Source organism: Uranotaenia lowii, chromosome 3 (assembly GCF_029784155.1).
Source record: "Uranotaenia lowii strain MFRU-FL chromosome 3, ASM2978415v1, whole genome shotgun sequence".
NCBI lineage: Eukaryota > Metazoa > Arthropoda > Insecta > Diptera > Culicidae > Uranotaenia > Uranotaenia lowii.
This window is the reverse complement of record NC_073693.1, coordinates 52,799,959-52,826,789: the sequence shown is the minus strand read 5'-3', so window position 1 is coordinate 52,826,789 and position 26,831 is coordinate 52,799,959. Positions and strand designations below refer to the sequence as shown.

The 26,831-nt window shown below is 40.7% G+C and overlaps 4 protein-coding genes and 1 long non-coding RNA gene across 5 annotated transcripts; 3 read left to right on the top strand and 2 right to left on the bottom strand.

Moving 5' to 3' along the window:
• LOC129755509 (proliferation-associated protein 2G4) lies at positions 1–5,137 on the top strand. The gene is made up of 6 exons (XM_055752038.1): positions 1–170; positions 778–875; positions 1,166–1,302; positions 2,112–2,589; positions 3,117–3,249; positions 3,907–5,137. Exons 1-6 carry the CDS (start codon positions 71–73, stop codon positions 4,281–4,283), a joined length of 1,323 nt encoding a protein of 440 aa, XP_055608013.1. The 5' UTR covers positions 1–70; the 3' UTR covers positions 4,284–5,137.
• Positions 5,138–5,470: 333 nt separating this feature from the next.
• Positions 5,471–6,511, bottom strand: LOC129757125 (MICOS complex subunit MIC13 homolog QIL1). Its single transcript, XM_055754252.1, has 3 exons — positions 6,382–6,511; positions 6,162–6,312; positions 5,471–5,793 (listed from the first exon to the last, which is right to left on the bottom strand). Exons 1-3 carry the CDS (start codon positions 6,387–6,389, stop codon positions 5,575–5,577), a joined length of 378 nt encoding a protein of 125 aa, XP_055610227.1. The 5' UTR covers positions 6,390–6,511; the 3' UTR covers positions 5,471–5,574.
• A 4,057-nt stretch (positions 6,512–10,568) lies between these two features.
• On the top strand, positions 10,569–10,905 carry LOC129755516 (uncharacterized). The gene is made up of 2 exons (XR_008739272.1): positions 10,569–10,640; positions 10,708–10,905. It is a non-coding gene; the product is annotated as an uncharacterized LOC129755516 (long non-coding RNA).
• Positions 10,906–17,350: 6,445 nt separating this feature from the next.
• LOC129751956 (actin-related protein 3) lies at positions 17,351–20,145 on the top strand. The gene is made up of 6 exons (XM_055747752.1): positions 17,351–17,625; positions 17,771–17,951; positions 18,136–18,904; positions 18,971–19,053; positions 19,112–19,195; positions 19,259–20,145. Exons 1-6 carry the CDS (start codon positions 17,582–17,584, stop codon positions 19,352–19,354), a joined length of 1,257 nt encoding a protein of 418 aa, XP_055603727.1. The 5' UTR covers positions 17,351–17,581; the 3' UTR covers positions 19,355–20,145.
• A 255-nt stretch (positions 20,146–20,400) lies between these two features.
• LOC129756559 (transcription factor 25) lies at positions 20,401–24,879 on the bottom strand. The gene is made up of 4 exons (XM_055753465.1): positions 24,407–24,879; positions 23,439–23,839; positions 22,328–23,377; positions 20,401–22,264 (listed from the first exon to the last, which is right to left on the bottom strand). Exons 1-4 carry the CDS (start codon positions 24,557–24,559, stop codon positions 21,745–21,747), a joined length of 2,124 nt encoding a protein of 707 aa, XP_055609440.1. The 5' UTR covers positions 24,560–24,879; the 3' UTR covers positions 20,401–21,744.
• Positions 24,880–26,831: the final 1,952 nt, after the last annotated feature.

Below are 26,831 nucleotides of genomic sequence, written 5' to 3'. Positions count from 1 at the left end.
CGAGAATCTTCGGTACAATAGTATCTGGTGCATTGCTGTTCTGGTTGCTAGCCACGGAATCGGAACCAAAATGGTCAACAACGATAAACAGCAACCGCAGGAGGATGAGAACACCATCGCGGACAATACGGTGGTGCAGAAGTACAAAACAGCTGGTTCGATAGTCAACAGTAAGTAGTCCGGATCCCTGGGGAAACTCCGGGTTTTAGGTGTGGATTCTATATAAATCTGGGCCAAGTTAAAAAAAATATAAGGATTGCTGCTGGATAAGTGACGGTTGTCTTTGTTGCACTTGTGTAAATGTTGAAAGAGTAAACGAAACAGAAAGATGTAGCGGCCACGTTTTTGGGGGAATTTTTGTGGATTTTGACATCCGGCTAGTTTTGACCTTATTTAGAGCGTTTTGATTTCGAAAACGTTGTTAAAATATGTAGAAAAGGATATCAACATGTTTTCGACAGAAATATTGGCATTATCTAGGTGTACCATCATTGAAATCGATGTTACAGAGGTATAACCTAAAAACTTGTTTCCAGTTTCATGTTGCGCAAAGTAAAAGTATGATGCAGAATCCCTCTGATGGTGAACACGGCGACAAAATTGTATAATAAAATTTTCCCCACCCTCTTGCATCAAGTTAGCCACAGTCAACCAGCCAGCTGTGATCACGAACGATATTACCACTATGCTGTTAATGTGTAAAAAGCGCCCTCTGTGCACCCAGTCTGATGTGTACAAGTGCATTTTATGCTAATTTATTTTTTTCTCCTTCGACAGAGACACTGCAGAACCTCATCCAATCATGCAAAGTGGGTGCATCGGTAAAAACCCTGTGCCAGAAGGGTGATCATCTGCTGGAACAGGAAACGGGAAAGGTAAGCCGATCCTCCTATGTGGATTGATTAGGGAACGCTGTTAGCTCAGTGGCTAGCGTGGTAGCGCTATAAGCTCTGCGTTGGTAGTTCGAATCCCACTCTCACTAACTAATAGTTTTTACACACAATGATCGCCCTATGATTAAATCACATTGGAAGAGCTAGATTGTATTTGATTCACCATGATTTTCACAATGATATATGAGGGCACCTTTTTTATGAAAACTTGTCTTGTGTTTATGTCAATTTATTTCTTTCTAATTAATAAATTTTTCTATTTTTCATTTTAGAAATACAAAAATGAACCAGATATGAAAAAAGGTATTGCGTTCCCAACCTGCCTCTCGGTCAATAACTGCATCTGTCACTTTTCGCCATCGAAGAACGATCCGGATTACGTGCTGAAGGCAGGCGATGTTGTTAAGATGTAAGTGAATATATTGAAACAGACCAAAATGTTTTGGGAGAAAAATGTAAAGGTAACAATTAACCGATCTAAATTTGCTTCTGATAGGATTGTTAAATTACATATTTACAGGGTTGTTGTGTAAGTTTACAAAAAGCTTGGAAAACAATCTGAAATAATCCATGTAAAATGGCCAACTTGGATTATAAATTATCATTCCCAAGGTTCAATCAGATTTTAACTAGATTTTCTTATTTCGAAGATACCTACAATGCTTTAAAAATAGTTTAATTAAAAAGAACAATAAAACTGCTAACAACTCAGAAAGCTAACTTTTTCTGCTGTTGTTTTCTTTTAATTGAACATTTATTTCATTTTTGGAAGCATTTTTCCTTTGAAACTTGAACATCTATGTACAATCTTATTGAACTTTGGGAGTGATCAATTAGGAAACCAAGTCAGCCATTTTACTTGAGTTAAACGTTTTAGAGTTTAATATTTAAGATTTTTATTTATGAAACAATTGGTATTTTTTCAGCACGAATCGTAAATTTACTCAACGAGACTTGTCGGATTGGATAATGAACTCGAGTGTTGAAAAAATCTTTTCGTACTGTTTACATGTGCCAAATTTTCAATACTTATGTCAAGTGTAACTAGGGTTGCATAGTTGATTCCCAAATATTTTGGTATCTACCTTTAAGGCAAGCATATGCTTACTTCAAGCAAACATTTCAGTCTGAAATCTTTTCCTAACTTATGAGAATCAAAAATTAAAATGAACAAGTTAACGACTAACCTTTTCGCTTTGTTTCTTCCCCCCACAAAAGCGATCTGGGTGCTCACATCGACGGGTTCATCGCGGTGGCTGCCCACACGATCGTCGTCGGTGCCACGGTGGAAAACAAATGCAAGGGACGCGCTGCGGATGTGGTCCTAGCGGCGTACCATGCGGCGCAGGCCGCCCTTCGGTTGCTCAAGGACGGCACCAACAACTACGCGGTGACCGAGGCCGTCCAGAAGATCGCCGGCGAGTACAAGTGCAAACCGATCGAGGGCATGCTGAGCCACCAGCTGAAGCAGTTCAAGATCGACGGAGAGAAAACCATCATCCAGAATCCGACCATCGTGCAGAAGAAGGAGCACGAGAAGTGCACCTTCGAAAAGTACGAAGTGTACGCGATGGATGTGCTCATCAGCACCGGTGAGGGACTTGGCAAGGAACTCGACACGAAGGTTTCAATCTACAAGAAAACCGAGGAAAACTACATTCTCAAGCTGAAAGCGTCCCGTGCGTTCTACGTTGAGGTGAGTGTGGTTTGATCGCTTTGTGCATATCCTTGGTGGTTCTGTTGGTAGCGTCATTGCCGGTTTTGCTATCTATCGCTCCTTGAGAAATCTGGGTTCAATTCCCCGTGCTCATCAAGAGAGATTCCGAACTAAGCATTTCCGGTGATTGGTGTTCATTCAAGAATGTTTATGTGTGTGTGTACCCAATGATTAAAAACTTCGCGCTCGAGGGTGTTTTGTTCCCTGGAAGGAAGTTCTGATGGGTTCCTTCGCCCCTTCGATGGTGATTCTTTCTGCATCAGGAATGTCTGGAAACATTGACAGCTCCTAAGAAACACTCGAGGGGGATGTTTGGGATCTGGAAGGATTGATTTTCGGGGGACCCCCCATGAGTAGTAGTAAAAAGATTATGAGAGCTGAGGGTACAATTTTTTTTTAATAAATATGATTTTTGTTGAAATAGGATGATGAGATCGTAATTATATTTTGTTTCTTTTTTCGTTATTTTCATAATCAAACGGCTGTTATCAACCGAAAACAAACAGGTCAAGAAAAAATACGGTACGATGCCATTCAACCTACGGAACTTCGAGGAGGAAGCTAAGGCCAAGATGGGTGTGATTGAATGTGTGACCCACAAACTGGTTGAGCCATTCCAAGTATTATACGAGAAAAACAGTAAGTATCCCAATCCCCTTTTTTGAAATATTATTTGAAGAATTGCATTTTACAAACTATGGTCTATAGAAAAAAGTACCGATTAGGAGTTATGTACTTATGCTTTTTCATATTAAAAATATGTTAAAAATTGAACTTAGCGTATCGAGGCAATAAAAAAATCATTTTCTTATTTCGACAAATATATACATTTGTAAAAAGGATGATTTCAACGAAAAAATTGTTGCTTGTGTTCATCAAGACAACTACTGAGGAACCTTCTATTGCCCACTGAAACGTTTCTGACTTAGTGGAGAGCGTCATGCTTTTTCCTGTAAGATCATGATCCATGGTTCAAATCTCCAGGTTTCTTTTCTATACTTCTGCAAGGCGAATTGCGTGTTTCCTAGATCCCATTGATTCACGACCAGACACCTTGCTACAGTATTCCCGATTGAATGACCCTCCCGGTTGGGTTGTCCTTAAATTTGTTTGGGTGGTTTCACTCAAACAGGTTTAACGAGATTTAGCCGGATTGCAAACGGCCCACAATACATCACGCCAGTTGTGGGGCACTTCTGAGGGTTCAATCGTACAGTTTTTTATTTAAAAAAAAGTGTACAAAGAAGTAATTAAACTATTAAACCGATTCCAATAATCACGATCATCTTTCCGCAGACGAACTTGTGGCCCAGTTCAAGAACACCGTGCTGATCCTGCCCAACGGTTTGCAGATCGTCACCGGGAATGCGTTCGATGTGAACTGCTACGACAGCGAGCATAGCATCCAGGATGAGGAAACGAAAAAGCTGCTGGAGAGTGAAATGATACTAGCGGACGCCAAAAAACCGATCGTTGCCAGCCAGCCTAAGGTCGCCGCAGCAAGCAGCAATGTCCCTGCCAGCACGACGGAAGCCGGTGGAGATGGTGCCGCCAAGGATAAAAAGAAAAAGAAGAAGAAGAAGGCTGCAGCTGCTGCTGCTGCTGCTGCTGCCGGAGCCGGTGGAGATGCTGTCGTGGCGGACAAGGAGAATGCGGCAGCCGCCAAGGCATAATAATTGGTTGTCGGTTTCAGGATACTCTTCTGATACTGATTACTTTTCTTCCCCGTGTCACACCATCGCCTGTTGAAATGTTTACAACATCAAAAGCACCCCAGGCATGTTTCTTTTTTCTTGTACGGGTTGTACTGGAAATCCGGCTCTCATCGTCGATGGAACTTATTCGTAAAATAATTAGTAGTCTCAGCAGCACTAGAAAGCATCAGAAACAGCTCAACAGTAGATTCACAGGACATTTCCTGTCTGGTCACTCGTTAACTCTCGGTCTAAACAATTGTTCAGTACTTGTTCTTTTTCCTCAGAAGTAGGATAGCAGCAATCGCAGGGAAGGAAGTTTGTTTTCTATTTATTCCTTCGATTTGAGATTGAACAATAGCGTACATTAGTAAGAACTGATAAACACAAATTACAAATTTTTAAATTTGCCCAATTTACTTCAGAAACCAGCAGTAGTTGTTTGCCGAATAGCAGCAAGTCAAAAACCAACATCGTACTAATGTTTTTCTTAGTCGAGGTAGATTGTGCATCGCTGAATTGTGTGTACTTTGAAGTAAAAAGTATAAAAAAAAATATACAGACAGCTTAGGCTGTCCTTTTTTTCCTCTTTAGAATTGCCTTTATAATTCCTTAATCGACCGAACGCACGCGTGCTACCCCCACATGTTGAATTGAATTCATCAGAGAGAAGCTGTGTGTGAGAAGTTTGCGGCAACGGTGCAACCGCGTTAAAATCCTTAATCCATTTCATTCATAATGTGTAAAAAAAAAACAAAAACAAATAGTAGTTGCGCAGAGAAAGGTAATCACCATGAGTCGTTTAAAATTGTAATTCCGTTTTTTGCAAATAAATTTCGAAGAAAAAAAAGTCCCCGTCAATCACTTAAAGAAGTCATCCGAAAAAAAAAACTTTTTTATTGTAACTATTTCCAGATTGCAAACGTGACCATCAACATTAAGTTTTTATTAAAAAAATCTAAACCACACCAAATGATCAGGGTTATCAGAATTCCGAGCTCAGACTTGTCTTTCAGGAGACAATAAGTAAAAAGTTCCATAGATATTCTCGAGGGTTCCCTGACCCCCTTATTCGAAATTTTATCAAGATTACTTCACAAAAAGGCTCTGTTTGTTTCCAGAAGAGGGCAAGTGTTTTTTAATACTGAAGGTAGTAACAACAGATGTTGTATCATTCACACGTGTTTTATTACATACTATAATCGCGTATAGAATCATAAATACAGAAAAATCAAATCAACAAAAGTTCCACAGACGACGGGCGCACTAACTACTTTTTCGCGCCACTGGCTCCGGCTGGTGCTGCTGCTGCTGCGGCGGTTTCCGTTTGTGGTTCGATAGCCTGCTTGATCGCATCCGTTGCCTTCTTGCTCCATTGGCCTACGTAGCACGGAAACCGGTGTATGAAATTGATGGTACTTTTGACACCTTCGTTGTAGTAATGCTTGGTCAGGAAGCACATCTCCCCGGAAGTTGGCAGAGCAGGAACCTGGAAAACAGTTTGAAAGGATGCGAAGTTTAATTGATTGTTTTTTCTTTAATATATTGATATGGAACCTAACAAAAAAAAGATTTCTAAAAGATCTCTTCGATTAGGAAAATCTAGTATAGGTGGTTTGGGCATTACTTGAATTGGTAAACACCTATATTGTGACTGAATATGTATCAACATGTTTGGTAATTTCTTACTTTAAGTGAAAAAATATTAGGGCATCATATTCTAATATCTGCAATATTCACCGAATTTAGCCAGTGACCATCTCATCATATTCTAGGGTTTATTCTTATAAGAAACCAAGATCAATTCTCGTAAGAATAGCAACCGTTCCAAATAGAATCTATTTTTAGCACACCCACCTCTACAGGGATTTGCTGCTTTATCGACACGAGATGTGGTTCGATTGCCTTGCTGTATCGCTCGTACACTTGGTCCGTATTTTCGTTCCAGATCCCCTCCTCACGGCTGTAATACACAGCTCCTCCGGCCAGGCCGGTTTTAATAGCCAGCCTGCAAACGTGAAATAAATCGTGGATCAATTTTCTAATGGTTCAACCTCGAAACATTTGGATAGCTTACCGAAACATCTTGAGTTGTGCCTCGCCAAACAACCGAATTCTCGGAACTTTTTAATCGTTCCTTTTTTACGTAATTTTCTGATTAAAAAGAAAATTTTGACACTTCTTTTGAGTTCCTTCGCATACGTCATTTGGACAAAATCAATTAGGGTGGTTCCTTCGCCTTTAATAAGTACTTTTCCATAGGTTCTGTTTAACACAGATACATGCGGATAATAAAAAAGGTCGCAATGATGCTGTGCAATCACTTTCTAAGTCCATATGTTGTCCGAGCGAATAAATTCTCGTGATTTTGAATTAATCATTTAAAAAAAAACTGGTTTATAGTTTATTAACATAATACAGTTAACAATTTACATAAATAATATTCAAGATGTTTTTCAACCTATTTGATAATGGTTGTCATGTGAAGTTGATGAAATTTTATCATGTTAGAAAAATGTTAAGCTAACCTGTAGTCCGTTCAGCTCGTCCGGCGTCGCGTTACGTTAGCATTTCGTGGACATTTTATATAGTCCTATATATTTGCCGTTAGTAGTATTCGTGCCATAATTAAGGTCGTTTCACTAACACTATTTGATTTTGGGGACATTAACCTCAAACACGACCATGTTTGTCTAAAGACTGCCCGTTTTTTGTACCGAAGGTTTTTGAGGTTAATTGTCCCGTCTCATCTGTACATGCTCAGCAAGGGTGTGTAAGGAATGTCAAAAACAACTCTATTGGTCATTCAGTTTTCCATTTGAACCACCACAATGATACGTCACGTCACTGAAAGCATTGTACATTGAAACTTAAAACTTAAGTTTTTTCTAAACAGCAGCGTTCTCCAGCATCGACGTTTTGGTTTTGAAAATTTTCAAAATAACATAGCGTCAGCAAGGTTTCTAACTAACTATTCCTTTTTGTGGTTTTTTCAATGTTTGATATAAGAGAATCAAAAATTAAAGATTTTTCCTCGGTCATACAAATTTGACTTAAAATTTCGTTGGTAATTTTTAACATAATGATGAACTCAACATCGATTAGTTTTAATAGTTCGGATTCTTTTATTATGTTTTTATTTTACACCCATAGAAGAGGTTGCAAAAATCCAATGCCTATTTAGCATATCTCTGTGCCGATAATGCGCTGAAATGTGCACTGTGCCGAAGACGGTATGTTTGAAAAACCGTAACTGGCATAATGTTAGGACGTAGTAAGCAGCGACTCCTATGGTGCGAAGCATAGTTACGAATGTATCCTTAGTTACCTAGTTTGTTAGGAAAATAAAACAATTCAATCTTTGACGAGCATTCAACCAAGTTGGTTCAGCTGTGTTTCACTCTGCTCAATTGGTTATGAGCCCAGCTGAATAATTGAAGCCAGGAAGATTCTGCAAGCAGTTTTTAAGAAGCCATGGTTCTGGAAAGAGATTCCCCCAGCGGTCCAGCAGCACAAGGCGGTGCTAGCGGAGTGAGCGGTCGAAATCCTTCGCAAATCAACAGCGGATTTGGCGATGGTTCGAATGGTGCACAAGCGCACGCAGGCGGAAACGTTCGAGTTCTCGGACAAGTCAGTCTCCCGGCGCTGGAGAAACTTAAAGGTCGCGAGAATTACTCAACGTGGGCGTTCGGCATGAAAATGATATTAATTCGAGAAGGCACGTGGTACGCTGCTTGTCCCGGAGAAGGTCAACATGTCGACGAGGAGGTGAGCTTGAGGGCACTCGCTACAATTTGCCTGAGTTTGGAGTCGGTGAACTACAGCCTAGTTCAGGACGCACGAACGGCACAGAAAGCTTGGGAGAAGCTACGAAGAGCTTTTCAGGACGACGGTCTGACGAGGAAAATCGGTCTGCTGCGGAAATTGACATCGATACGGCTGGAGGAATGCGGAAGCGTGGAATCATATGTCGATAGTTTGATGTCCACTGTCCATAAGCTCGCCGGGATTGGATTCCGAGTAGACGATTCGTGGCTGGCGGCGTTGTTGTTGATGGGACTCCCTGCGAATTATGAGCCGATGATCATGGGATTGGAGGCTTCGGGAGCAGCATTGACGGCGGATGCGGTAAAAACTAAGATACTGCAAGACGTTAAAATTCAAACAGTATCGAAGTCGAGTGGTGCTGATGGCGCGCTTTACAGTGCACAAAAATCAAAGCGGCGTGGCAGCAAGAATAACGGCAAGAAGGACGGCGGTTGTTTCATCTGCGGAAAATCTGGTCACTATGCGGCGAAATGTCCCCAGAAGACGGCGAACAACAAGGCAATGTGCAGCGTGTTCTCGATTGGCAACGTTGTTGAGTCCGAGTGGTACTTTGACTCTGGAGCGACAGCACACATGGCGCGTTCGACTGACGGTTTCGTGAAGCAGCAAGTTCTTTCTCACCCGGTCGGAACAGCGAACAACGGTTCGATGACGTCTGTGTCCAAAGGTTTCGTCAAGCTGGAACTCAACGAAGGTCCTATCGAGGTTCAAGAGGTGTTGCAGATTCCTGAATTAGCAGCAAATCTACTGTCGGTGAGCAAAATATGCCAGAAAGGATTGACGGTTTTGTTCGACGCAAAAGGCTGTAAGGTTCGCGAGAAGAGTGGCAACATTATAGCTTCTGGAATTCATCAAGAAGGACTATATCGACTCAATCGCAAGATGGATGGTTCGTTGCTGACGGTAAGCGCAGAAATGTGGCACAAACGCTTAGGTCATCTCGGTCAGCAGAATATGACGAAACTGCAATCTATGGTCGACGGTTTGCAATGGTCCGGAACGATACCCGAATGTGTGGCATGCATCGAAGGGAAGCATGCTCGAAATCCGTTTCCTTCAAGTGGTTCCAAGGCGAAAGGTTTGCTGGATCTGGTGCACTCAGACTTGTGCGGCCCGATCGAAGTCCCGTCGCTTGGTGGAAGTCGTTATGTCATCACTTTCATAGACGACGCCAGTAGGAAGGTGTTCCTGTATTTCTTGGGAAAGAAAAGCGAGGTGAAGGATGCCTACGAACGGTTCAAGGCCAGGGTCGAGCGGCAAACTGGACGAAAACTGAAGGTGTTGAGAACCGACAACGGAACCGAGTACGTCAACGAAGAGATGCGGAAAAGTTTCGAGAAGGACGGAGTACAGCACCAGAAAACCTGCCCATACACTCCGCAACAAAATGGGTTGGCGGAGAGGATGAATCGCACTCTTCTGGAAAAGGCCCGTGCGATGTTGAACGATTCTAAATTGCCGAAGCAGTTTTGGGCTGAAGCGATTTTGACAGCAGCCTACATTACGAACCGGTGTCCATCAAGAGCGTTGGAGAACATCACACCCGAGGAAGCATGGTCCGGAAAACGTCCGAACTTGCATCATCTAAAGGTCTTTGGTTCTCGTGCGATGGCGCATGTGGTGAAGCAGAAACGCAAGAAGCTGGATCCGAAGTCCCAGGCATGCATTTTCGTTGGGTATGCCGAAGATTCCAAGGCATACAGGTTGTACGATCCGGTCCGCAACGAGGTGTTCATCAGCCGTGATGTCATCTTGGTCGAAGAGGGAAAGCCGACAGCTTTGGTCAATTTTTCAAGCCCAGATCCTGTCAATTTCATGGAATTGACAACGATGCAGATGGAAGAATCTGTTACCCAATCCGAGGATGCTGACTCTGCGCTCCCACCGCAACTTAGTAGACCGGCTGATCAGCAGCTAGAGTTTAGGCGCAGCGGTCGGGAGCGCCGACCTCCAGGCAAGTATTCCGATTATGTTACTTTTACGCCTTTTACTGTCCTGGAAAATTCCCCCCACACACTAAGATTGCAATTATTCCGCTCGGGATCATCATCCTCTGAATCACGGGAAAACAGCTCAAAATGACATTCGAATTGTCAAAAACAAGAGGTTTTCCTGAGGCACGTGGAGATTGCTGAACGATTCTCGTACCACTTCATTTCTCCTGAAATTCGAAGGCATTCTTTATCGAATATTCAGGAGCTCGGGCAGCGATTCCCTGTAATACGTAACACATGAAATTTTTTTTACTGTCATGTGTTTGTGTTGGTTCATTGATCCTCAAAAACGATTGTTCCCGGTCATTAGTCGCGACAGTTGCAACCGCAGAAGCTGCTAAAAGTCGTGCGTTACGTTCATCGGCAAAGTGTCGTTACTTACGGCGCGAAACTGTTAGTACAGTATGAGGCCCAAAATTTAATTTTCAAGACCGCTGCTGGTCCTGACGCCTGATAAATAAACTGGATCTTATTATAGGTGATATAAGAAAAAATGAATATGTTGCTAGAGGAGGTAAATATTTAATTAATATATAGTTGATTTAAAATTTATGTGTGACCATTTTTTTTTTGGCTTCCAGGTGAAACATGCTTCAATTTCTAAATAACACCGGAGAATGCCGAAAAACTTGCACATGCTGGAGAAAAAATTGATTCCGTGGAAATAAAAACAGTGCCGATCAGCCGTCAAAAACAATGGACATTTTGATCGTTCAACTGAATTTATAGTTTAGTGTATAACAAAAATTGAATAAATATTTTCTTTTTAAATTGAAAAAGTTTTAATAATTGCTGACAAAATTCCGAATTCTTTAAAAATGGTGGATGGAAGCCGATTCGAGCCTACAGGAACACTTCGAAGTTTCCTGCAAATTACAGGAGAAAACCGTTTCGAACCTTCAGGTGAATTTGACAGTTGTTTTCCTGAGCGTTTTCGCTGTCCTGAAATCGTCCTGTAATTTCAGCTGTTGAAAATACAGGACGAAATCGTTCCGATCTCAGGAGAAAAGATTAAGTGTGCAGACATCCTTGGTTGCTACTGACGATCCCGTGAGTTACGCTGAAGCCCTGGCGAGGCCGGACCGAGGCCAATGGTTGGCCGCCATGCGAGAGGAGATTCGATCTTTGGAGGAGAATCAAACCTGGGAATTAGCTGATTTGCCGGAAGACCGAAAACCGATACGCAACAAGTGGGTGTTCAGGACCAAACGGGATGCTGACGGACGAATCTACAAGTACAAGGCGCGTCTTGTCGTGAAGGGGTGTTCGCAACGTCCAGGAATCGACTACGATGAGGTCTATTCACCGGTGGTCCGATATTCGACGATCCGATATCTGTTGGCGCTTGCAGTGGAGCACGACTTGGACATCGAGCAAATGGATGCTGTGAGTGCGTATCTTCAAGGAAGTCTCGGAGATGAGGTCATCTTCATGGATCAGCCGGAAGGGTTCGGCGATACGAGCAATAAGGTCTGTTTGCTCAAGAAGGCGCTTTATGGTTTAAAGCAATCCGGACGAGTGTGGAACGCACAACTGGATGGAGCACTGAAGGAGTTTGGCTTATCGCAATCGAAGGTGGACAATTGCCTGTACTACCAGCTGGCTTGTGGAAAAATGCTTTTCGTCACCGTTTACGTTGATGATTTTCTAATTTTTTCAAACGACCCGAGCCTGAAGAAGAAACTGAAGGAATTTCTTTGTCAGCGGTTCAAGATGAAGGATCTTGGAGAGGCCCAACTTTGTCTCGGATTGCGAATTTCCCGTGACCGAGCTGATGGTAAACTGTGGATCGATCAGGCTCAGTACGTGAAGAGCATCTTGCAGCGGTTCAACATGGGAAACTGCCACCCAGTTTCGGTTCCGATGGATCCTAGCACGAAGCTGGACAAGACGATGTGCCCGACCACGAGGGACGAAATTCTGGAGATGAAGGAGGTTCCGTACAAGGAAGCTGTTGGTTGCCTGACGTATTTGGCTCAAGCAACGAGGCCGGATATTAGTTTCGCCGTGAATCAGGTCAGCCAATTCTGCAGTAACCCTGGTCGCCAACACTGGGAAGCTGTGAAGAAGATATTCAAGTATCTGAAGGGAACCGTTTCCAACCGTATCGAGTACAGCCGAGCAGGAGGTCATCTAGTTGGATACTCAGATGCGAATTGGGGAGGAGATCCTGATAGCCGGAAATCGACAACTGGCTATGTTTTCACCATGATGGGAGGAGCTGTATCATGGAACGTGAAGCGGCAAGCTACTGTTGCGTTGTCTTCATGCGAGGCGGAGTATCTTGCGCTGTCCAAAACCATCCAAGAGGCTCTTTGGTGGCGCCATCTACTGTTGCAGATTTTTGGAGAACGAGTCATCCCGATACGATGTGACAATCAATCCGCCATCTGTATCGCAAGGAACCAAGGGTACCATCCGAGGACGAAACACGTGGACATCCGGTATCACTTCGTGAAAGATGCATTGGAAGAAGGCGTTGTTGATCTGTCTTACATCAACACAAAAGATCAACCAGCAGACGGTTTCACCAAGGCGTTAACGAGTTTGAAGCATGAAGCATTCAAGAATTTGGTAGGACTCGTAGCTTAGGGAGGAGTGTTAGGACGTAGTAAGCAGCGACTCCTATGGTGCGAAGCATAGTTACGAATGTATCCTTAGTTACCTAGTTTGTTAGGAAAATAAAACAATTCAATCTTTGACGAGCATTCAACCAAGTTGGTTCAGCTGTGTTTCACTCTGCTCAATTCATAAGGACTCGGCTCCCAACCAAAAAAATGACCACTACATTCAAGCAAAACAAGAAAAACATCTTATGGGATTTCTTTCCTATTGGATAATTCATCCCAGAAACAAGAAAATTAAAATTAAAATCACAGCGCCGTAATGAGAATCGAACTCAAGTCACCAACTATATAGTCATATGCCAGTCCGACACCTTAACCAGTGCACTATTCGAACTTCATGCAGGATGAGGGATATTTGTCATAGGCTTTATGTCACCGATCAATCACAAAAAAAACTCGTTTCAATTCATTCCTTTGTCTCGTGAAGGAAACGGGAGTGAAGGAACGGGAAACCCATTGAATGAGAACTGTGCTTTGCTTACTGCCTGCTTTTACATACACACGCCACATATACACAGCTGCCAAAGCCGGGCAGCTTGGCCAGTGGAAGAAATATTTCTGTTGTTGCTTTTGCTACACATGCGCAGCTTAGCCAGTGGTTGTTTGCCGGCGCGGCGGATTGAATTGAAGGAATATTTTTGTTGTTGCTTTTGCTACATTCACACGCACAGTGCTCGGTTCGCTGGCTGCCTGGTGTTGGCCGGTATTTATTTCTTTCCTTCTTCGTCTTGTGATGCGATATGGATGGACGTGAATTCGTTTTTATTTTGTTTCTTTTAGACATACGCAATTCGGTTAACTTGGAAGGTTAATGCCGGTGGGAGCAAATCGAATCAGCACCGGTCGCGTTATCTTCTTGTACCAATGATGCCTTGTACCAATGATGCCGCCATTGGCACAGAGGCTGAATTGTGGGTGTAGAAATAATAATAAATTAGATGAAACATTTTATTTTGAATTTTACACCCTGCCTTGTGTATATTGTGTTGCAAAAAATGACGCGTGAGTATTCGACGCCCAATGTGCTATTTTGTTCGGGAGCCTTTTGTGTGAGAAAAATATGTATTTGGGTTCAAACAATTTACACCGTTGGTCAAAATTCTGTTTAATGCGCTTCATGTAAATACATCTGTGTTACTAATAAGGTTTAGGTACAACCACCCTCTTTTTTTTTTTTTTTTATGGCGTTTAAATAGCTCGGGGAGCTGACGCTGGAAATGAAAATTAGAATAGTTTGGAGAAGAAAATTTAAAGTTTAGAGAAGGCAGCGTAGAATAGTAAGCGATCTTGAGACGTTGGTTAAACCATCAAGCACTTCATTATATCCATGGAATATGGATAAAATGCAGTTCAAGATAATAAACCAACCCCTCCCGATACCAGTTGGAGGAAGGACATGGGCGGGTTCGAGACTGGCCTCTACATACTCCCCACGCATCTAACTACATTTGATTTTTGTGTTATTAAAGGAATCATTTTAACTTATCTTATATGTTTTTCCTTCCTTCGTCGTCGTCTGTTGAACGTCTGCTTCGTGTCTCCGCCCCAATTCCACTTGTATGTGTGATGGGTTTCGTGATAGTTGTCTCGGGGTCAAGTCATCATATGACTCCGAATCGTATGCGCAGGGGTATATGAAAATAAAAGAAAGAGAAAAGGAGAGGAAAGAGAAATATAAAGGAAGGAATTAGTTCTTGCATGAAGTAATTGAAGTGTTATTTGCTGTTTTTCCCTAATTTTTTGCCTTTCATTTTCTAAATTTTGAAATTTTTGTTTTTCTTTTTAGAGTTTTTCCATTTCATTGCTAATCATACTATTTTACCAAAATATGGATGTGAGAATTTGTTTTGCTTTTTGGAGCAAGCCTATTTCAAACTAATAAAAATTCTAGCTCAAATTAATAGTAGAAGTAAGCTACCTTATTCCTATCACAACATCACAAAATCATGAAAATTTACCAGAATATGGATATAAGAGCACATCTTACCGTACCCTACCTACCTCACATAGTTGAATGTTAAAATCCATCATAATTTACAAAAAATCTACATAGGGGTTCTATTAAAATATAGAGTATGGTGGGGTAAAAGTACGACCTTAGTGCTATCCTATTTTTTGAAAATTTTGCAGTTGTTTTTCCAAAAATCCGAGAACAGCATTCGATTCCTTAGACTTTGATCTCTCTTCTAAAAAATTACGAAGATAATCGATCGACGCATTTGATAGCAGTAGTGAAAATGCCTAACTGTTATCAAAACGTACTTTTACCCCACCTCTGGGGCAAAAGTTCGAATGATGTGGGGTAAAAGTACGACCATTCAAAATTTCACAATTTTGCATGAAGTCAAGAGGAAAATTATTTTGTATCAATATATGCTTACAGCAGCAGCTTCTGTGTTAGCTTCTGATACAAATTCTATACATGGGCGAAAAACCTGCGCGAATTTGGAGTTCTACACTAATTTTCCTTATTCAACGTGTTTACGAAATTCAGTTCTCATCGTATTTGAGCAATTTTTCGCACGAGCAAGTCTTTGTAGAAACAAAAATATGCGCTGATGTTTTCAGTGCACTTTAAAAAAAAGTTTGAACTTTTTGTTCAGATTGACTTCATTGGACCCTGTCTATCATTCGTACTTTTGCCCCATTTACAGTTCGTACTTTTGCCCCTTCTAGGTTTCTTGTGGTTCACAGTTTATTGTGAAAAAAGAGGCATATTCATGAAATTCTTTCTTCGGTATTTGAAAGTGGTTGAAAACAACTAAATAGACACATTAAAGCTTTCATCGAGAGCCAGAATTTCGATTGCTTAAACTTGTTTGCCGTTATTTTGAATATTACATCATTTATGCATAAAAGCTACTTTACCTCATTTTTCGGAGTATTTTCAACTTCTACGAATAAAAATTATGTTTGGATGTAGGCAGTCCAAATCTTAACCAATCCACGTCAGAGTTTTGAATTTTACTGTTCCCGGTTTGGGATAATCTCAAAACGTACTTTTACCCGACTCGTACTTTTACCCCACCTTACTCTACCGCATGCCTATTGTAAAATGCCCGAAATCAGTAATTAGGACTACCTACTCATTGTTATTCTTCAAAACCGTACATTCTAATATATGCTTCCATAGATGAATTTCAAACTAAACCGAAAAACGTAAAGATTTGCTAAAAATTAATAATTAAATAAAAAGCAAAAAAAACGTCTTACCAAATGAAATATAACATTTTCCAACAACAGCATTCCCATCCAATGAGCCTCTAGTTCTTGTAAAATGCTTGATTTAAGAATAAGCCAACGAAATTCATAAACCGCAAATACACACTTACTAGAGCATTGGGGAGGCGAATACCATAACCTTTACCTAACATCGTAATACTTTTCACACGTTTTCTCTATTTTTAATTCTACAAGACTAAACCATCTAACTACCTAACCAAACGAATTATGCCCTATTGAAAGTATCAACTTTTATTATGGTAAATTGTGATACTTTCACTACCAAATGTTGCGATTGTTCTGCGGAAGGGAGGGCAAGTGTTTCAACTCCCATTCATCTTATCAACATGGATCATGAAAAAAAAAATAGACATCTTTGAACCTACTGCTGAATTTAAACTAAATAAAGATGTCCAGCTCCTCTTCTAATTTAGGCCATATTATGACACCATGTTTAACAAGATTGTGTGTAACGACACTGTCAGGAAAATGATGGGTTGATCCATCATTTTCACAAACATACACACCGCAGCCGTTAACCCATTGCAACTTAGGGTACGGAGGTACAACCACCCTCTTTAAAACAAAATTCATCGGGTGAATTGCCATTGAGATATCTATTCCAATATTGTGTTTTTTTTTATGAAAGGTATTCAGGGAAATTTTTGTGAAGTAAATTTTTTTATCTTATTTTGATCGCCGCTGGGATATATTCTTATCTAAGTTTGTGGCATATCGGCAAATTGAAAATCTAATTAGAGAGCAATTATGATAGACATGAAAATTGATAGGTGGAAAGGTCAAAGCTAGAGCGCTTTGGGTAGAAGAAACGAATAGATGGTGAAACTGTGAGCTTAGGGCATTGTTTTTATCGACAGCATGAAACTGCTTGTGTGATTCTTTACCGCGCATCTGCTGGCTGTTTGTAGTAAGTGACGAAGAAGCCACATATGTGGCTTCTTCGTCACTTACTACAAACAGCCAGCAGATGCGCGGTAAAGAATCACACAAGCATGTTTCATGCTGTCGATAAAAACAATGCCCTAAGCTCACAGTTTCACCATCTATTCGTTTCTTCTACCCAAAGCGCTCTAGCTTTGACCTTTCCACCTATCAATTTTCATGTCTATCATAATTGCTCTCTAATTAGATTTTCAATTTGCCGATATGCCACAAACTTAGATAAGAAGTAAATTTTTGACTCGGCTGTTGAACTATTTAAATTCAAACCTGTTGGGTGTGCTCACAATTTCATTTTAAAAAGTCTGTTAAATTATACCTGTGTCTGATGCTGTTTCGGCGGCTGAAACTCTGCAAATGCGCGGAAAGCAAGGCGGCCGATAAAGCGATGAACAAACGCCAAACATCAGAAGAATTTGACAGTTCGGTGCTCGATCGGGTGGTGGAAAAGCTGCGAAAAAAGGGTGACAAATTTCTTATCCGTGGACCGTGATTCCTTCGCTTTTAGGTGTGGTTGAAAAATTCAGCCCAAACTCTACCAAATCGGCCGAAATTAGTTTTGAAAGCAGTGTTAGGATAGGCAGGTCGTCGAGTTGCGTGAAGCCAATAGTTTAGATTGTAGAATTACAAAAATACACAACGAAAAATGTCCGGAAGATTGCCAGCTTGTGTGATCGATGTTGGAACAGGGTAAGTGGAAAGAGGAAGGAGCGAAGTTTTCTTCAACTTGGTTTCGAATTTGTCCATTTATCGATGATAATTTTCTTATCACACTGATATCTGCTGCTGGCGAAAAAAAAAATCGTGACCCTGTTTTTCCTATTGCCACTTGCAGCTATACGAAGCTTGGATTCGCTGCCAATAAGGAACCGCAATTCATCATTCCATCGGCTATTGCCATCAAGGAAACAGCCAAAGTCGGGGACCAGAGTGCAAGACGTGTTACCAAAGGAGTAGAGGATTTGGATTTCTTCATTGGAGATGAAGCATTCGACGCTACTGGTTATTCCGTCAAGGTGGGAACACAAATAGTTAACGTTGATGAGTCACTTCAAAATTGCTGCGAGCAGGCTTATCTGAGTATTCAGCTTCTTTGTGCTTTCAAATGCCTAAAAGATTTTGAAAGTTAATTTTATATCATTTAATAAAAAAATGAAAATGAATGAAATGAAATGATATTTTCATCAATTTGTTTTTCAGTACCCTGTACGCCATGGACTGGTTGAGGATTGGGATTTGATGGAACGATTCTTGGAGCAATGTATCTTCAAGTATCTCCGGGCAGAACCGGAAGATCACCACTTTCTGCTGACCGAACCTCCACTGAACACACCGGAGAATCGAGAATACACCGCAGAGATCATGTTTGAGACGTTCAATGTACCAGGGTTGTACATTGCCGTTCAGGCCGTCTTGGCGCTTGCCGCAAGTTGGGCGTCCCGGCCAGTAGAAGAAAGAACTCTGACCGGAATCGTGGTGGACAGCGGCGACGGTGTCACCCATGTTATTCCGGTGGCCGAAGGCTACGTGATCGGGTCTTGCATCAAACATATCCCGATCGCCGGACGTAACATAACATCTTTCATCCAGAGTTTGTTGCGTGAGCGTGAGGTTGGAATCCCACCCGAGCAGAGCTTAGAGACGGCTAAGGCAATCAAGGAACGGTATAGCTATATCTGTCCGGATATTGCCAAAGAGTTTGCCAAGTATGATTCGGAACCAAGCAAATGGATGCGTCACTACGAGGGTATAAACGCCATCACCAAGCAGCCGTTCGGTGTGGATGTTGGATACGAAAGGTTCTTGGGACCGGAAATATTCTTCCATCCGGAGTTCTCTAATCCTGATTTTACCACTCCGTTATCTGAGATTGTGGATACCGTCATCCAGAACTGTCCAATCGATGTTCGGAGACCACTTTACAACAACATCGTGTTAAGTGGAGGATCCACTATGTTCAGAGATTTTGGTACTTACATTTTTTTGTCAACAATCTTATTGCGGAACAATAAATAAGACTTTTTTTCCAAAACAGGTCGTCGATTACAACGCGATATTAAGCGTAGTGTGGACGCTAGACTTAGAATCAGCGAAAACTTAAGCGAAGGGCGAATCAAGGTATTTTCGAATATGTTCAAATTCTGGCACTAGTTAAACAACGCATTGCATTTTTTAGCCAAAACCCATAGATGTGTCGGTAATTTCGCATCACATGCAAAGATACGCTGTTTGGTTCGGAGGAAGCATGCTTGCTTCTACGGTGAGAATTTTGGGGTAGTGCGAAATGAATAATTATTTCTAAAAGTTTCATTTTCTTCCACAGCCCGAGTTTTATCAGGTTTGCCACACCAAGGCCGCATACGAAGAGTACGGACCCGGAATTTGCCGTCACAATCCCGTTTTCGGCACCATGACGTAGTTCTATTGTATCCCTTTTTTGTATTCGCACATATACACCAACACGAACCACACAAACACACATACCCTACCATTTTGAAGCAAAAAAGTTCTATTTAAACCTACTTCTGAGCAACGTTTCAGTCTTAAGCAAAATGAAAGATTCAAGTGGGTTTATAAACATAACGATTGGCCAAAAAAAAAACATTAATTAGGGGAACCCGTACCCAAAATTCATTCCCGGATTGAACTTTCCAAAATTGCACTTGAAGAAATAGTGACAACTTTACTGTAGACACTTCAAAGAAACCAGATTCCTCAACTATTCGTTCGTTTTTTTACTCTTAAATATACGTGCAAGTTAAGATCAACGTTTAAACTAAAATCTTTCATCCTAAGGATTTTCGTGAAGAAGGCATTTAAGAACAAATTTATATTTTAACCAAACCTACCATCCATTGTCTCAAATGTTGTAGTAAAGTGTATGGTTTCCAATTTTAAGTATTTCGTCAACGAGAGTTTTGAGCGTAGATTATGGATTACTGTATTACTGAGTGCTGACAAAATTAGTTTATTTTAGTCGAGCGATATAAACGAAAAGCTAAACGCCGCTCAAGTTTATCTTTCGATTCTATTAAAGGTGAAAAAAAACATTTGAAACAACGCCGATCCCAATCGGTTGCCCATTTGAAACTAGAAGCATAACTTTATTACCGAAAAATCCTTGAACAATCGCAATTCTATAAAGATCGAGCATATAAAAACAATTATGTACACATGAATTAGATAATAAAGTTTAATTTAGAAATGAAACCGAGATTTTTTATTTCTTTTATGTAAGATTAATCTATAAGTCTAAATATGTTAAAATTTCAAGGATGGATAATTGAACAATAATTGTTCACAATTATTGTGAAATTGAATTTCTTTTGGAGCGCCTAACTGAGGTATGGCAAATTCCTACTCCGGTCTACACACCATCACATCAAACAAAGTTTTAATCATTTGATAAAATAGTAAAGAGGGATAGGTGATACATCACATTGAAAATCAGTTTCCTGCAGCTGCTTTTATAGAGTGTGAATGATTTTATTTTATTTTTAATAATTAGGCCGGAACAAATTTCAAATCCTTCTTTTGTCACTCAGAGTTGGAATATCGCGAGGGGGGGGACAATAAAAAATAATGCGAAAAACAAATAAATTGGAATAAATTGCAAAAAATCTTGCATGAAAAAAATTGCATGCTATATCATTGCACAAAACTTATAAAATAATGAAATTTTTTTATTGAAAAATTCAATAAAATCAAGAATACACATGGTGAAATTACTTCAATCTTCCTAAATTTCTTTTTTGGTCTTGTAATCTTTCGGATACTTGAATTTTTTATCAAAATTTCCATGAAATACTAAAAACTTTATTTATTTCCCCCTTCGGGTTTTTGGAAATTTCGAAGGGGGGGGAGACAAAAGAAGAAATTGATATTTGTTCCAGCCTTATTTGTGTAGGGTTTTTCCATTTCCTTTTGAATTACACCGTAGGTTGTTTATAGGTATTTGCCACATAAAACAATAATCTTGTTATTTCCTTTCCATTGGTTGATAAAATATTCATGTGTATTATTGTTTTAAGCTGAATATCAGAACAAGTGTATCAATAAATAGATTTCAATCCAATCGTTAGAATTTACATGCCTTGCGAAATATAACATTACTTTTTATGTATCATCTTGTTTTGCATATCAAAAGCCTGTGTAAGACTGCTCAGAGTATATGAAATATTTGGGTGTTATATGCATTGGTTTCCTTAAATAACATGTTCTTAGCGATTTTTTTTTCTGAAACAGCAATTTGTTGTATATTGATAACTTTTATTTGCGATAAATTTGACGAAAATTGTCTAAGAAGGAAAATAAGTTTGATTATGTATTTAAACGTGTAAGGTTACTGGACACTGCTATTTGGAGTGTGATCGTTTTATGTGACTTTTTGTAACACTCACGTAGATGCTGTGTGTCACTGACGAGGAAAAGCATTCTGCATTCATGAAGCAACAGTTTATAAAATGAATTTTTCGTATCACAAACCGTTGGTATATTATATTTATTATCCTTTGGAATCGAAACATGATATGTACCTACTACACAAAATAAACACGTTTAAGTCAACAAGTGAGTATGAACGAAAATTTTGACTACCAAAATATGCATTGAAGGAACATGACTATGTGTCACCCGTTCACCACTGACTCAAGTCAGTGTTTTAACTTTGTAGTTTGCTCGTGTGTGATGATAAGTGCTATTGAAAATCACATTTCTTTCTTGGCAAAATTGAACGTGGGTGTTCTGATTGCGTATGTAGTTAATAGAAATTGATTGAGGGACTACTTACCACAAAATCTACGGAGCACTCTACGTCAGATAGTTATTCGGTTCGTCGTCATCGGTGCTCTCGTCGTCGTCCACGTCGGCATCGTTCGGTCGTTCCAGAACTCTTATATCGGACAGGAAGTCTCGCATGGCATCGACAATGGAATTCAAAGAATTGGTATAAGCCTGCAGGCCAGCAATAGCTCCATCAGCGGCCGCACCCACAGCTCCGGCAGCCGGCCCTTCACCGGCTTCCCGGTTAGCGGCAGCTGCCCGTTGTTGATTGGCATCTGCAACTCCGGCCACTTGTTGCCCCTGTTGCAGGCTGAAGCTCGGTAGAAGCGATTGGAAAAACATCGATAGTGGTGAAGCGTCAATCATGGTTCGTGTGGTAGGACTAATTGTCGGCCGACTGTAGATGCTGATCGTATCCAGTGGAGGTAAAGGATCATACATCAGCACAGGATCCGTTTCCTTTTTGATAAACTGTGCCAAAGGCACCTTTTCTTTGAAATCAGACAAAACGATATGTCGCAGTATCGCTCGAGGGGGATTCATGTATCTGTGAAAATGAAAATTATTTATCAATATTAATAAGAAGTCGTTTTAAGTTTAAAATACTTGCCGCTGATTTCGCTTCGCCGTATATTCAGTCACGATGTCGTCTTTGGCGTCGACTCGGTCCAATACGACTTGTACATTACGCTCCAGCCACGGAAGAATTTCCGTATCTCGCCAGACCAATTTTGATCGACAAATGTACAGCGAAACAAGCTGTTGCAGCGCAATAGTAGCTTTATCATAAGAATTATAACTGAAAAAGCTATGACCAGCAACTCGAGAATCCGGTTGGATCGACAATTCATCAAGCAATTTCCGTAGTACGGCTGGGAACATGAGCAGAGCGTACTGCAAAGCAGCATCAGCGGCATCCATTCGCTTTAGATAGAACAAAGAAAGAGCGTAGGAGTAAGCCATATTGGGAAGTTGCGAAAAATTGTTCGTGGATTCCCATTCATCATATAGCTGCACGAACCACTCGTACTGCTTTGCTCGGATAGCATAGAAATCGATCAATAGAATAACGGCAAGTGGATCCCCAACAGGATCGAAGGTCAGGATGAGTTTGGCGATTTCCAAGGCGGTTCGCGAACACGCTCTCAACTCCAGATATTGGGAATGTTTGAAGAGCGTAATAAAAAGGGCGCGATTCTCCTGTCGACGGTAGTCCAATCGACAAGTACCTTGAGTCAGACTAAACATTGTATGGAAAGAAGATTCCAGCGCAAAGATGGCATGTTCAATCAGATCTGACGCCATGGCATGATCCTCGGACATTTTGCACAGTTCGCTTAGCTGAATCAATGAGTCCACGTGATAGGGATGTTGATTTATAATCTTGATGATATTATCGGAATCCATGCTTTCAACGGCATGCAGGAATTTTTGTTGTACTTGGCGATACGATGGACTGTGCTCGAAGGCAAAATAAACAGCATTTTTGTCCATTCCTGTCCAGGATCCTTGAGTGCTTCCGCCAACCGACTGCTCTGGAGCTTGAACCAAGTTCATGTAGATTCCAGACTTGCCCACCGGTGGCCAGTTATCCTTTGGGTTGACCAAATAGGTGGATTTGAGAATCCTCGGAGCGCCCCGATTATTGCGACGTTTGTTCCTGACAATAAAAATTAAAATTGATGCTATTTAAAAGAGAAACGAAAAAAAACTATACATACTGTTGATCAGCAACAACTTTACTGCCAAACATTCGTTTCATTTCGTATTGGGAGTTCAAGTTTTTGTGCTGAACAGATAGCAACGATTTTCCCAACCCTCCGGCACCACGTCCAGAAGCGCTGTTAGCCACAGCATTGCTATTCTCGGAACGTTCACGATCACCTCCAAACAGCTTGTCCACCTCCTTGACCGTTTTGGAGAAATCGTCGTCGAAGTCGGCGTTGTCCTCGCTGCTGCGCCGAGCCGAGCTGGACATATACTTGCCGGTACGCTTCTTCTTCTTTTTCTTCTTCTTCTTAATCTCCACTAGGTTCGGGTTGTGGCCTCCTGCATCCCGCTCCGTTTCGTCATTATCATCTTCTTTTACTTCACTTTCCGATAACGATTGTTGCTGGTTTAGCTGCAAAGATACCATCATCAATACTTATACTTAGCGGTTTAATTTAAGAGATTTACATGTTTTTGGATAAATACAAGTTTTAAGCATTCTCATTCAGTTACTTTATAAGAAAGACTTAATTTCTGAGAAAATAAGTGTCTACTATTTGAAAAATTAAAAACTGTCCCAGAAACAGACAGTTAAAGAAAATGTTCAATCGATTACGGAATATTAACATTTAATGTTTCCGAAAAAACATTATCTGGAGTTATCTACACTCAAGTCCAGATAGACAATTCAATGTGGGCAAGAAAACTTATCATCTGTAACGTATAATGTTCTAGTCATTGATAGTGTTTAGCTGACTTATTGGAGAATAATGCAGGAAGGTTGATTTGCTATTTGAAAATTGTTTATCTATAGGTATGGTGTTTTAATGAATATAAGTATTTTTATGTATCCTGTTACTGTTTGGAGTCATAGCTCTAATTTTTTCTTGTAATCATGAATAGCGATGAAGTGAAAAACAGCTAGTAAAATACCTTTCTCAGAAGATGAAAAAGTAAGAACACTCCGGGGAGAACTTACCAAGTCAAATCGATTGATGTTGATTTTCTTCCTTCCCTGGCTCCCGATGCTGTTGGTGTCGTAATCAGCATCCGCGCCATCGGAAACCTCGTCGATTTGTTCTTTGATTTCCAGTTCATTGCCCTGCAGCTTCCGTAATATCCGGTACGACATTTCAATCGATGCTCTCGCCCGATAATCGAACTACGTTTGTTTTCGCGATCGTAAATATGACAGCTCAGCAAAATCCACAGCACAACTTGAACAATAATTCCAACAAGTTGAAAACCTTTTCGGAAAATAGAACACCCCGCACGACCAGGGTTCCAGGTGACACGAAATAAAAACAATAATCTCTACCGTGATTGCTGCTGCTGACGGTGGCCTATTTTTTCATTCCGACGTGAGGCACGAAACGAAATGGGAAATGAAAAGTTGTGTGCTGCTCGAGAAAAAGAAAACACGCAGTTGCAAAATCGAACCGACACCGACACACTCTCACATCCCATGCACTGTCATCATCACACTTTTGTTTGCAACATCATTATAAGTGGTATCAGACACTAGCTGTTTTTATATAAAACGTGCACAAAACAGTTTCAGTAATCTCAGAGGCGAATCTACCAAGCAAGCCACTCTAATAAAATAAATTAAATTAAATTATTCAATAATCTCCCCATTTTTTAATAAAACATGTTTAATGTTTAATGTTTAATGTTTATTGTTAGGAGTACGTGAGCCTGTCAGTTATAAACTATAGTTCAGGTTAAGGATATGTAACATAAGGATTTCACTAGTTGATGTTCGAATGGAGATGAAATTAAACCTAGATCTAATCTTAATACAAATATCTCTAGAGTAAACTATTCAGTGCTTCCTTAAAACTACGTGGGTTACTTGACTCTTTCACGGAAATTGGCAGACTGTTCCAGTAGGAGGCACCGTACAGAAGAATACTCTTCTTACAGCTGGTTGTATGGTGTGGCAGGATAAAACATTTAGTTCTGCTGTTTCTGGCATGTTGAAGATGTTCAGTGAGATAGTCAGGAAGTTGGTTGCAGAATCCTTGTCGCATAAAGCACCCAATGCGAAGATGATAGTTGTCTAAAAGATCTCGACCTAAGATGCTTTTTCTCACCGCGCTGGTACTTTCCCTTCTTTTAAGATTATAGATGAACCTGGAGGCAGATTTAAAGCAGCGCAGCAGTTGGTCTTTGAGTGCTGCCGATAGACCAGGGAAGTAGATGACATCTCCGTACAAGAAAATTGGAATAATTACTGCCTGGACTAGCTTCAGCCGAATCGGAGTTGAAAGTACTGATTGGAATCGACGGAACGTTTTCAATGTAAAGTATACTTTGGAGACAATATCGTTGGTTTGGTTTTTCCATGTAAGATGGCTATCCATTATGAGGCCGAGGTTTTTAACTTTTTCTTGAATTGGCAATGTTTGATTGCAGAAGGTAATTCTATCGCGTGGAATCAATGTGCCACTCTTTGAAAACACAATCGCTTGTGTTTTGTTTGGGTTGGGTGACAAATGATTGTGATAGCTCCATTCTTCGATAGCGGTAAGGTCGTTATTGATCTGTCTGACTAGAGAGTCGATGTTAGATTTAGGACCACTGACGTAGACTTGCAGGTCGTCAGCGTAAAGCTGGTAATTACACTCTGGCGCGGATGGTAGGTCATTTATATAGAGGCTAAATAACAAGGCACTCAAGCAGGAGCCTTGGGGAGTTCCATCTTTTAAGATTCTTACGGAAGATTCTTGAAGCATCGGACTGTTTGGCAGCGTTGGCTCAGAAATGATGATATCATCTCGCAAGCAGGAGATGTGAATCCAAACTCATTTTTTAGTTTTCTGTTTAGGATGTTGTGTTTAACAGAATTGAACGCTAGTGAGAAGTCAACCAAAACCATGACAGTACAGTAGTCATTATCGAAATTGGTGACAATGTCGTGGACCACTTTGGTGAGCGCAGTTGTTGTAGAGTATCCCTTGCGGTAGCCGGATTGGTTCATTGCTAGAAGTGGTGGATCGCTTTCATTGAGGTGTAATGTGATTTGGGATAGCAGAATCTTCTCTAACACCTTGGATATAGCTGGAAGCACACTTATTGGCCTAAAATCCTTAGCTGAAGTAGGGCTCGTTACTTTAGGTATTGGTGTGACGATGGCCTTTTTCCAACACGATGGAAAATGGTTCGATGAGATAATGGTATTGAACAGGTGCTTCATGACTGGAAGGATGAATGGGCACAAGAGCTTCAGAAAGGATACCGGAAAATTATCGCAGCCTATTGCGTTTGAAAAAGAAGTGTTCAAAGACAAACTAAAAGAAACTAAAGTTCTTTATGTTATAAAAAAGCGCGTTCAACAGCCAATTGAAATCGGTTTCAATCGATTTCGATTGGTAAATGGTTGTTCACTCAGCCAATGTTTT

Coding starts and splice junctions, on each gene's coding strand:
- LOC129755509 (XM_055752038.1), top strand. CDS start 71: ATGGTCAACAACGATAAACAGCAACCGCAGGAGGATGAGAACACCATC. Junction 876..1,165: donor TGGAACAGGAAACGGGAAAG/GTAAGCCGATCC, acceptor TTTTCATTTTAG/AAATACAAAAATGAACCAGA. Junction 1,303..2,111: donor GCAGGCGATGTTGTTAAGAT/GTAAGTGAATAT, acceptor CCCCCACAAAAG/CGATCTGGGTGCTCACATCG.
- LOC129757125 (XM_055754252.1), bottom strand. Junction 5,794..6,161: donor AGCAGCAAATCCCTGTAGAG/GTGGGTGTGCTA, acceptor ACTGTTTTCCAG/GTTCCTGCTCTGCCAACTTC.
- LOC129751956 (XM_055747752.1), top strand. CDS start 17,582: ATGTCCGGAAGATTGCCAGCTTGTGTGATCGATGTTGGAACAGG. Junction 17,626..17,770: donor GTGATCGATGTTGGAACAGG/GTAAGTGGAAAG, acceptor TGCCACTTGCAG/CTATACGAAGCTTGGATTCG. Junction 17,952..18,135: donor CTACTGGTTATTCCGTCAAG/GTGGGAACACAA, acceptor TTTGTTTTTCAG/TACCCTGTACGCCATGGACT.
- LOC129756559 (XM_055753465.1), bottom strand. CDS start 24,559: ATGTCGTACCGGATATTACGGAAGCTGCAGGGCAATGAACTGGAAATC. Junction 23,840..24,406: donor ACATCAATCGATTTGACTTG/GTAAGTTCTCCC, acceptor GTATCTTTGCAG/CTAAACCAGCAACAATCGTT. Junction 23,378..23,438: donor AAAGTTGTTGCTGATCAACA/GTATGTATAGTT, acceptor TTTTATTGTCAG/GAACAAACGTCGCAATAATC.